This window comes from Natrix helvetica (assembly GCF_964273705.1).
Source record: "Natrix helvetica genome assembly, chromosome: Z".
Classification (NCBI taxonomy): domain Eukaryota; kingdom Metazoa; phylum Chordata; class Lepidosauria; order Squamata; family Natricidae; genus Natrix; species Natrix helvetica.
In genome coordinates, this window is record NC_138554.1 from 17388148 (window position 1) to 17400241 (window position 12094).

General features: G+C 42.0%; 1 protein-coding gene across 1 annotated transcript in view; it reads left to right on the forward strand.

The window, feature by feature from the left end:
* Window positions 1-6012: 6012 nt before the first annotated feature.
* Window positions 6013-12094, forward strand: part of PNP (purine nucleoside phosphorylase) — a 32409-nt gene continuing 26327 nt past the window's right edge. The window contains exons 1-2 of the mRNA XM_081933638.1: window positions 6013-6078; window positions 6367-6490. Of these exons, the coding sequence (XP_081789764.1) occupies window positions 6468-6490 (23 nt within the window). The 5' untranslated portion in view covers window positions 6013-6078; window positions 6367-6467. The remainder of the gene's footprint in view (window positions 6079-6366; window positions 6491-12094) is intronic.

Here is a 12094-nt window from a genome sequence, read left to right on the forward strand (position 1 = left end):
AAGGAGATAACTGGTGTTAGGAGAAATGTCCTTCTGGGTTGAGTTTGAAGTGGGAAGAAAGACACTGGAAACATGGAGACTGCTTGGAAAGATGGTTTAATGGTGGACAAGATCACATGGCTTGAGGTCCTGGGCAAAAAGGGGAATTTGAGTTTGTGTTCTCATTGGCTCAGACTCCCATGGGGCCATGCAGGGGTAACTTTGTGTCCCAGGCTTGGTTGAGCCTTGCTGGGTGATAATGGAATGAAAAGGCTTTGGGCAAATCCTATTATGGCTCTTTCTGAAGGAGGTAGCTCTTCCTTATATAGAATAGACTGGCTCAGGCCTTAATGGCCCATTGACAAAGGTAGGGTGGGGGGGGGGTGAGTTTCTATCTGCCTTTTAGGGAAAATATTCTGCCCTTTTAATATTTCCTAAAATATCTCAGTTTCCTAGGAGAGGCATGGGTGCTGACTTCCTACATCAGGAAATCCCACTTCTGTATTTTTGGGAAACAAACAAACAAAAAAATCCTGGAAGAAAATACAGGTAGTTCTCGACTTACAACAGTTCCTTTAGGGACTGTTCAAAGTCACAATGGCACTGAAAAAAGTGATATACCTGTTTCCACAGGACCATTGCAGCATCCCCGTAGTCATGAGTTCAAAATTTGAATGCTTGGCAACTGTCATATATTTATGACGGTTGCAGTGTACTGAGGTCATGCGATCACCTTTTGCAACCTTCTGACAAGGAAGATTTCGGTTGCTAAGGGAGACAGTTATTAAGTGAGCCCTGTCCCATTTTACGAGCTTAGTTGCTGTTGGAAGAAATGTCCTTCTGAGTTCAGTTCCAAGTGGGGAAAAAGACACTGGAAACATGGAGGCTGCTTGGAAAGGTGGTTTTAATGGTGGACAGGATCACATGGCTTGAGGTCCTGAACAGAAAAGGGGTGTGTGTGACAGATGTTGCTCCCAGATGTTGGGTGAAGAAGAAAGGAGAGAGAGAGATGCTGAAAGTCCCTGGTTTTATGCCCTCTCTGGCCTTTGATCAGGTGTTTGCCACAGGTGTTAGGTGATCTTGATCTTGTATTCTGATTGGTTGTCAGACTCCCATGGGGCCATGCAGGGGCAACTCTGTAGGCTGTGAATCCATGTTTGGTTGAGCGTTGCTTCTTCCCAGGTGCCCTGTGGTGACATAGCTAAAGGGCTAATACAATCATGCCTTAATCCCATCACCCTGGAGCTGAAGGGGGGGAGATCTTCGTTATGTGGAATAGACAGACCCAGGCTTTTTCAATGGCCCATTGACAAAGATGGGGGCTATTAAGAGTGAATTTGCTTCCTGCCTAAAAACATGCTTCTCCATTTCTGATCCATAGAAATATAATATTCTGCCTTTTTCAATATTTCCCAGGATGTTTCATTTTTCTAGGACTGGTGGGGGGGGGGTTAACTTCCTACATTGCCACAGGTGTTAGGTGAATCAGTACAGATGTTAAGTTAATAACAGGATTGTTAAGGGGATCTGGCTTCCCCGCTGAAGGTAGCAAAAAGTGATCAGATGAACCCGGGACGCTGCAACCGTCATAAATATGAGTCAGTTGCCAAGCATCTGAATTTTGATCAGGTGACCACGGGGAGATTGTGTCAAATTTTTCAACTTTCAAATTCCGAATATTAGGGGTGCTCAAAAGGTGTGACACGCCTTGGAGATTGTAAACAATTTTTTTTGTTACTTTAATACAATTTAGATGTGCTTGGTAAGTACCTACATAAAGATCACAACTTTTTAACATTTTGTTCGTAAGTGCCACAAAGGGTCATAGGTCACTTTTTTTTCAGTGCCATCGTAACTTCCAATGGTCACTAAATGAATAGTTGTAAGTCGAGGACTACCTGTATTTTTTTTAAGGGCTTCATGGAGGCTTATACCAAGTATAAGTCTGCAGTGGACTAGTTTCTTGACTGCTTTGTTCCTTTTACAGTTGATGGTTGATCCTAAAAGGCAGTTGCTCTTTACCATTTGCCCATCTTCACTATCAGCTCCAAAACTGATCATTCTACCTGTTGCAATTTGGTAAATAAACAGTGTTTAAACAAAGCAGGGCTTAATGAATGAATGAATGAACGAACGAACTGGAAGGGACCTTGGAGGTCTTCTAGTCCAGCCCTGTGCTCAAGCAGGAGAACCCATACTATTTCAGATAAGTGGCAGTGTAGTCTCTTCTTAAAAACTTTCAGTGATGGAGCACCCATGATTTCTGAAGGAAAGCTGTCCCACTGGCTATTTGTCCTCATTGTGAGGAAGTTTCTCCTTAATTCCAGGTTTCTTCTCTCCTTGATTAGTTTCCATCCATCGTTTCTTCCCCTGCCCTCTGGTGCTTTGGAGAATAATTTGACCTCCTTTTCTTTGTGGCAGCCCCTCAATTACTGGAACACTTCTCTCAAGTCACTCCCCAATTCTTCTTTACTTTAGGCTAGCCAAACCCAAATCCCTCAGCGATTCTTCTTATCTTCTAATGTGATGTGACCCCTCGTAACTTTATATAATTTCAATTATAATTTAAGATGATTCAACTCACCCTGTCCTCCAAGGAGGATGGGTTGGCTCAAACACAATGTGGGAAAGGTCAGGCTCAGAATTGCTTGCATATGGCCAGTGCGAATCAGCTCTGATAATTGAGGTGGATTCTTAACATTTTGTCTTTTTTAAGTCACCGTGTCTTCGAGAGAGTGGGCCATAAACTCTGGAAAAATCTCTTTGCAAAGCAGCACGTATAACTGTGCTTTAAAAAAAGAAAAAGAACTATTGGACGAAGAGAGCAAATGTAATAAAATCAAATCAACATACAGGTGGTCTTCACCTTCAAATGTGGTGGGTTTTTCTGCTGGCGTTAACGGCCGGTTTGGGGCGTGTGCGATGTGATCTGCGTGCGTATGCAGTTGCCTATAAATTGGTCTGTGCTTGCGCAGAACATTAAAAATGTCAAAAAAACAAAACAAAACATGCTACGGCAACCGGGGAACTGGTTCGAGGGTGTGGCGAGCTTGCTGTCCCTACCGGTTCAACCTACCTCTGCTAACCTTACAATCACAAATGGGAGTTCCATTCACTAAGTGGTTGCTAAGTGAGTCATCCTGTCACCACCTCTGATTTTACAATCTTTTTTGTCCTAAGCAATTAAGCGACCTGTTAGATACTCATACTAATTACAGTGGTTTCCACCAAGGTCCTCTGTTCCGGCGGGAACGGGGGTTTAATCCTATTGATCGAAGGGTCTGACAGCTCCCTATAAAAGGGCTGCTGTCAGACTCAACCTTCGCTGGATTGTTCTCACTTGTTGTGTTATAATAAAGAGCTGTTGTTACCGTTAAGCCTGTGTGTGCCTATCCATCACCCAATCTAACACAATAATTGTGGCTGTTGAGCAAATTTGACCTTCCCCGTTGACTTTGCTCAACAAGAGTTAGCTTGGAAGGTTGCCGGTGGAGATCATGTGGCCTTGGGATGCTTAAATCATTGCAGGGGGGAGGGGTTCCTACTGATTCGGACCGGTTCGGTCAAACCAGTAGTAGCTTGGCGGCCTGGGTCGCTGGAACCGGCAGCGACCCAGGCCTGCCATACCCCTGAACTGGTTCTCGCTGTAGGTGCTGCCATCTTGTTTCTTTGCTTTGGCGCATGTGCAGAGCAATTTTAGTTGTACTGCATATGAGCGTCCAGCATGCATCAAGCATGCATCAACCTCTGAGTGAACCGGAAGTAGTCTCTGCCGGAACTCACCCATGAAACATTGCACAATGCAGGCTGGTTACCTTATGCTCAAAACATGATACAAGGGTGGTGGTGAGGACAAGAACCGTTCCTAAGCCACTTTTTTCAGCTCTGTTACAACTTTGAACGGTTACCAAGTGAGGATTAAACTGGGGATTTATAAAGGTTCTCCAGGCATTTGTAGAGCACCGGGGTGACCCTATAAAAAGTTGGTTTTGCAGAACAACTTGGTTCATTTAAGGAAATATTATCTGCCCCGCTCCCCTCCAAATCAGAATCTGGGGCAAAAAAATCTCCAGATACAGGAATGTGTCTTAAGGAACTGAGAGAGTGAAAGGAAGAAGGTTGAAGTCGGTTCCTAAGTCTGCTAGAAGGATCAAGAGATCAGGCTGGGATAAAATGTAAGATGAAGATCAAAAAGGAGAATCAATCGGAACAGAGCTGGAAGGAACCTTGGAGGTCTTCTAGTCCAGCCCTGTGCTCAAGCAGGAGATCCTATGCAATTTCAACCATGATCTGGATGACTGAGAATCTTCATAGACATTAGGGATGTATGTATTTATGACAACTGTAGTGTCCCAGGGGTCATGTGGTCACAATTTGTAACTTCCTAGCTGGTTTCCAACAAAGTCAATGGGGGAAGTCAGATAGAATCTCATTTTTAGTATGTATGTATGTATGTATGTATGTATGTATGTATGTATGTATGTATGTATATGTCTACTGTTTTCCTGAAACACCCATATTTTGATCCCCAAAATATGGCCTTGGCCTTATTATTGGGGGGGGGCTTATTGTTTTGGGGGTGCAGGAAGCAGTGAGCGTGGTCACCTCATGGCTGCTGTGATGTGCTGCTGCGAAAGTGCAAAGCAGCCATTCGCCCCTGAGGCTGTGCCCGTGTCCTCCCATCTCCATGCCAGGCTCTTCGGGAGCCCGCTCGCAAGAGATATGCCGCCCCTCAATCCCTCTCTCCAGCCGGACAGAGTGCCATTCACTGACCTAACGGTATCCCCAAGACGTCAAGACGTGGGACCCAGGGGGGGGGGAATAGGTGCAACAGCAGCACAACACGGCAGCCATGAGGTGACCACACTCACTGCTTCCTGCACCCTCAAAACAATACTTGCATTTTTATAAGCTTTCGAAGGTAGCATGGTAAGTTGGCAGAAGCTGGGACAAGTTGTAGTAAGGTAATGAAAATAACCCAGAGAGCATGAACAGGAACGAATTAATGAATACATAATCAGGGACCAATGCTAGAGAAAAACACGCACACGTAAACAGGAAGAGGTTACACTTGGTCACAAAGGAGATAAGATAATAAGATTAGGAAAAGGATAATGGAGTTGGGAAAAACCCCGAATCTAGCAAAGATTACAAGATAACACGAACACCATGACCATCTGCATAAAACAGACCTCTTTGTATAAGCACCCCGAATAACAGGAAAACATCTTCCCCAGGTTTTATGATAAGATTAACACAAGGGCAAGATACCAGACAAACGAAACCCAAAGACAAGAGAATCAATATCAGAACGATCATCCAGAATAAAGGAACTTTTATTCTCATTGATTCTCACTATAGCCAGGGGCAAGAAAAACTGTATATAGGGAAAGACCAAACTGTATATGGTGCTGCAAACCCGGGAACGACAGAGCTGCGTCTCATCCTTCCCGTTCCTTTTTTCTTCCTTCAATAAAGCTCATAACTTCCAGGTGGCTGTCTTCACGAAACTTTCTTCTAAGCGTAAGCGGTGACTCCCGGCTGGGATCGAACCAGGAAACCTTTGATCTTCCAACAATGTAACGGGAGCTCAGAACTGCTAGGGATTTGAACTTCCAACCTTTCTGATCCACAAGCTCAGCGTCTTAGCCACTGTGTCCCTGTTTGTGTGTCCCTTTGTGTGTGTATGTGTACGTGAGTCTGTCTGTCTATCTATCTTCCCTTGAGAGCGGGCATCAGAATTTTATTTTTTAATGTTGTGCCAGTGTGTTCACAGAAAAAAAGCGACAATAAAAGTTGTCTTCTCTTTTCTTGTTTTATTTCATCTTATTCTCCTAGTATTAGAATCAATGGGGAAATAAGGAAGCATAGAAAAAGAACCTCGGCTTTCCCCAGAAAGCATGCAAAACTTTCACGATTCCTCCCCCCCCCCAAACACACATAAGCAGAGCCAGACACTGTAAAAATAAAATCGAGTTTAAAAATAAAATAAAAAAAGTTAGACGAGGGGGAAGCGGTGAGCCAAGTGGGGAATTCCCTTACTCTTGACAAATGTTTCGCGGAATTATTATGGCGTGCCTGTTATTCGGGTATCCCGGCGTAGGTTTCTGCAAGCGGCCGAGGGTTTGGGAGGAAGCAGCTCCGCCGGCCACGTGCGCTAGCAACCTTGCCGGCCGCGCGTGGGAATCTTAGCTTCACGCCTCCTTCCGCGAACCTCCAGCCTGGGGGCGGTGCAGAAAGCGCCTCCGGAGGAGTATGAATGAAGTGGGCGGAGCGTTCCCTTTGGTGTCACAAGAACGCCGGGTCGCCCGGGGCAACCTTTGTTGCCGGCACAGGGAACCCCCCGATTGGCCGGCGTGATTGTGACGACACGTTCTTTCTGTTTAGAAGGCCGGCCGAGCCTCCTCTCTCCCGCAGAGCGACACGATTCCCTGGAGGAACCTTCGGAAGCCGCGGGGGAAAAAAAGAAAAGTCACCGACTCGCATCAATGGCCAACCAGCGGGAAGAAAGGTCAGCGTGGGAAACGGTTGCTCCGGGGAGGTGGATTGCGGGAGCCGGGTGGAACAATTAGGGTCTATCTGCATCGATGATGCAGCTTCTGGTTTGAGTGTGTGTGTGTGTTTGGGTGTGTGTCTGGATTACAACTCCCATTATCCCCGGCCGCAGATCGGAGTAGTCACCCGACACATCTGGATGGCCTTGGGGTGTTGAAAGCGGTTTTTTTTAGGAGTCCCGGTTTTTGGGGTGGGTGGAAACATCATCGGTACGTTTTTCAGCATCTTTTTTTTTTTTAAAGGAAGCAATTCGATTAGGGAACCCTAAATTTTTATCTCGTGCTTTTGATGTTGTAAGATTTACAAATGTGCAATGTGAATAATCGGGGGATAATCTTTCGGAAGAGTCCGAGCAGTTGGGTAGATTGTAACTGTTATTATATTTACCCTTGCGGTGGCTGCTGTATGGAATCTCGCCCTTTAGCTGACCTCAAGTCTCTATAAGGACAGATTTGTGTTAATCTTTTTGGTTCCCCGTTCCTCTTTTTTGAATTCAGTCTCGGCCACGTTTCTCATACCTGGGCAACTTTAAGACTTGTGGACTTCAACTCCCAGAATTCCCCAGCCAGCATGGCTGGCTGGGGAATTCTGGGAGTTGAAGTCCACAAGTCTTAAAGTTCCCAAGTTTGGACACCCCTGGTGTAAGACTACAACTGTGATCTTTCCTGGTGGTCTCCTATCCCTCCCCCAATTAGCTGTGGTCTGCTATCCTCTGTGACATTTTCATCATCACCACCATCATCTTAGTAGTTAGTAGTAGTAGTAGCAGCAGTAGCAGCTGCTTTTCTATCCAAGCAGTGCATGAACCATGAGCTCCATAATTGAAACGGAGGTCCCAATTTTAATAGTGGATTATTTTAACCTGCCTACCTTTGGGAGTGGCGTTCACCAGCTCCTCTTTTCAGGCACCCCCCCTTGTGGTTGTTGTTGTGGTTCCTTACTTCTTTGCTGCTGAGCCCCAGCCTCAGCTGTGGGAAAAGAGGTCTCAAGTGGGAATTTGGGGGTTTGAGTAGGGAGAAAAAATTGAGAAAGGGTCCAGTTTAGAGGTTTAAGAACTGGGCACATAGCAGGGAAACAGCTTGGTAGCTTCTTTTAAATGAAAGATCCCACCCTTCATGTACCAAATTTAATTTGAATATTTTTATCCCACCTGCTTCTTTATTCATAACAGCCCTCCAAGGTAAGCTGAGGTTGCACATACCTTAAGTTTCCCATATATGAAAGACAGAATTGGTTTTCCCTCACCTATGACTTTCCCCATTGTATGCCAGGACTAGCCAGGAGTTGAACTCTTAAAAGTATTTCAAAGGAGCCCACTGGATTGCAAAGATTTTTCTGGTTCAATCTGTTCTTTGCAACCTGCGAAGTAAATTAGTGCGGTTGTCAATCTGCTTCAGGGTGTGCATGTACATTTCCATCCATTAGGCTTTCAGGAAGGCATTTGCGTTCATATCTGAAATGACTTTTTTTGCCTTTGCTGCTAGTACGTGCAAAGAAAGAGGCAAAGGATGAGTGAAAAAGTGAGCAACCGTTTGAAGTGTGTGCAGATGCATCATATTGAAAACTGAAATTTTTCTCTGAACTAATTTGAGGCAAAAGAAAAGTTGAGTCATTTTTAATACAGAAGGAGACCGAGGATGTCTTTTTATGACTTCCAGTTCTCAGATTGCTCATCAGACCTGTTTTGATGTGGTTTCCATATCCTTCTGCCTGTAAAGACTGAAATTATTATTTTCCCCCTCACTGTTTGAGAATGGAAAACCTGAGAATATATCCAGAGTTTGCTTATGTGGCTTGGACATAAAGTACTCTCTGAAGTTAAATTTCCCTCAAAATTGGACAGGTCCTTGTCACCAGTGGTTTTCTCAGACCACTTTTTAAAATTTGGTTTAATTTGATTTCAATTAAGATGCCAATTGTTCCAAACTCTAGAAAGCAAATATAGTAAGGTTCTCGTGAAAGAGAATTAAGAGAAAGATATGTGGAGGCAAAAGTGAGAAACCCAAATTGTTACATCCCAATTAGATCCTAAGGCACATTTAATATGTTTTCCTTTAAAAAAAAAGTTATTTAGAAGTAGTACTTGACTTGCAACCGTATTTAGTGACCTTTCCAAGTTACAGTGCTACTGAAAATAAGTGAATTCTGACTTTATTCACACAACTGCTGCAGTAGCCCCGTGGTCATGTGATCAAAAATTTGGATGATTGGCAAATGGCATGAATTTATGGCAGTTGTATTGTCCTGGGGTCATGTGAAACGCAGAGTAAATAAAAACTGTGATCACCATTTGTAACCCTCACTGCCAGCCTCTGAACCAGCAAAGTCAATGGGGGAATCCATTTAATGACTGCATGTTTCGCTTAATAACTGCAGTGGTTTGCTTAACAATTGTGGCAAGAAAGTTAGTAATAAGGGGGCAAAATTTAACAACTGCCTTGCCTTGCAATGGTAATTTGGGGCTCAACTGTGGTCGTAAGTCGAGGACAACCTGTGCTTTATGCTTGCACAATTAACCAGGCAATCTTCAACCTTTAAGAAAATACAACCTGAAAGCGCCAATTGAGAAAAGGAAACCAAATCTAGTTTATAATTTATTATCAATAATCACTGATTATTTTATCAGGATCTTGAACATGGATTCTGATACTGCTTCAAAGATTCATCATTGTCCTTAGGGGATCTATAAACAAGGGAGAAAATCCAATAGGTCAAAAGAGCGAGACATTAAAATGTTGGCAAGGAACTAGATAAAGTTCAAGGTTTGGCATTCTGGATTCTTGTTCCTCTTGTGCCTAGCTGTGTCTCTCTTTTTTAAATTTTCAAACATACAAATACAAAAAACTTAGACATAAATTACATCTCCACACAACACATTGGAATTTCGTGTTCCTACTTAGGGCAGTTTCAAATCCTCTTTATGATGTTTCCCCTCCTAATATGTTTCATTTAAACTTCACAGTTTTTAACTCTCTTATTTTGTTATCTTTTGCTTATCTATCTGATATATTGGCTGTTTACCTCTAATAAATTTTATTCCTCTTGAGTACGTATATATATGACAATCATCCTTAACTTACAGTTTTTATCTTTGTTAAATTTTTCATTAATCTTTGTTTCTTTCTTCCAACCACCTATACCATTTTTCCCATGTCGAATAATATTCTGTCTCTTCCTTTCCCTGAATTTCTTTTGTTAACTTTTCTATCTTGGCACCTTTCTTATTATTTCATCTTTGTTTGGTGTCAATTTATTTTTCCATTCTTGAGCAAAAGCCATCCTTGCAGCTGTGCCTAGCTGTCTCTTGTTTAGCCTGGCTTGATATTAGATTTATGCTTACTCCATGTCGGTGGCGAAGAACATCCCGAATGGGTAATATTTCAACAGAAGAGAAGCAAAGGCTGTGGCTGTGATGACGAGTTATAAGGAATTATATAAGCAACTTTGTCCTTTGTTAATATATTTTTTTGGATTATTTATTTTGGCTGCAACCGATCTGATGATGCAATAGTTTTCTTAAAAGCAAAACTAGAAAACGGACTCTTTTATAATAGACCTGTTGAAACTCAGGGGTTGGGTTTTACTGACCAAACAGATGTGTTTGGGTTGGTTTTGTTTGTTTTTTAAAATAATCTTTAGGAAGAGATTCTATGTAATGGTAAAAACAAAGTTACAATATGAATAGAGGGGAGGGAGGGGGAGGAAGGAAAAATAAGTATCTAAGTGAGAAAAAAGTAGAGGAAAGAAGAAGAAAAAAAGAAATATATAAAGGGTTTGCTTCCAACTTTTTATATGCCTGTTACAGATACATTTATTGTCTGTTTACCCTTTTAAAGATTATATCATCATTCCCTTCTTCCATTTTTCTCTTTCTAGTCATAAAACCCAAAGATCACAAGTTCATTTTCCCCCATTTTCAGCAAAATGACTACGAAGGGTTTCCAGCCATGAATAAATACAATTGTGAGTCCAGATATGTTTGTAAAATTTTGTGATTTAAGAACAGGCTATGTGCTGAGGTTCATGGTTTATGAGATCTTTTTGGCTTATCTCATTGGTGAAAGTAGCTGTTAAAAAAAATTAGGTGATATATGTGGTTCCAACTCAATTGTTGCCCTATAATAGGCCAGAATCCTTAATCTAGAAAATAACCTGATATATGTGTGTGTGTGTGTGTGTGTGTGTGTTGTATTTGTGCTGATAAATAAATAAAGGGCATACCAGGGGTTGTAACACAAATACATACATACATACATACATACATATATATACATACATCATACATACATACATACATACATACATACATACATACATACATACATACGTTTTATTTGTGCTGATAAAGAAATAAAGGGAGACTAGTATAGATCTATTTCAAGCTATTTAGCTCTCATCAGCTAGCCATACCCTTACTGGGATTCGAACCAGGGCCAAACCCTTACTGGGATTCGAACCAAAACATACATACATACATACATACATACGTACGTACGTACGTACGTACGTACGTACGTACGTATGTATGTATGTATGTATATATATGTTTTTAAAGGAGCAATGAAACACATAACGTACTAAATAAATTATTTCTAATTTGTTAAAACAACTCAAGGTAGCAGAAGGAATCAAGCAAAACAGATTATGCCGCCATCCAAATCTTTTGTGTGTGTGTGTGTGTATAACAATAGCTAGTGCTTCAAAGAAATACACAGCTTTGTCAGCAAAATTATATCTTTGCTTGTCCTTTTATCTTGGAACACAGTTCTTTATCAGTAAATCAGAATTATGGCTTTGCCTTTCATGGAACCACTGCCAACGTCTATTCTGATAACGTATTTTTTTTGCAATCTGGAAGATTGCAATTCTTTTTAAAAATGCAATAGTAAAATAGGCAAGAAATGTGACAACCTAAGACTTCCTTTTGGGGGAAACTTCTGAAAATTTTCCCGTTGCGAGAAACTTCTCAAAATGCTAACAGTGAAGGACAGAAGCTTATCCACCAGTTTTACCTAAGGTACAGCTTTCTTGAAACTGGTCCCTGTTAATAGGTAAATGAAGCTGAATAATATTTTGTAAAACATTGGCCTTCTTCCCATTAAAAATGCTTGGGTAAGAAGTTCTCAGGCAAAATCAGTCTGTTGCTTAATATCCAGCTCTCTAGGCATTGTACTATTCCGTGCAATCTTTGACTCTCTTCAGAATGATCACATGGAAAAAAAAATGCTAATTTGAAGATCAGGAGATGGACATGGAACTTAGGTCTATAATTTGGGCTGGCATGGATCCAATTGGTTAGGAATGCTTTTGACTCCAGTAGACTGGCATGACCCAGTGACTGATTGATGGGTCATAGCTGATAGATCCCAAATCTTTGTTGACTCATGATATCCACTGGGAATGTCTTGAGCAATTCACTGGCTTCCCAATAGTGGCCACATTGGGCCATAGAGGGGGAGAGCACTTTGCATACTGACTTAATCATAGCAATAAAAGATAATATTGGTTGACAGGAATGGTCCTTGGTGTTGTCTCAGCTTGGTTGTTTTCTTATAGACAT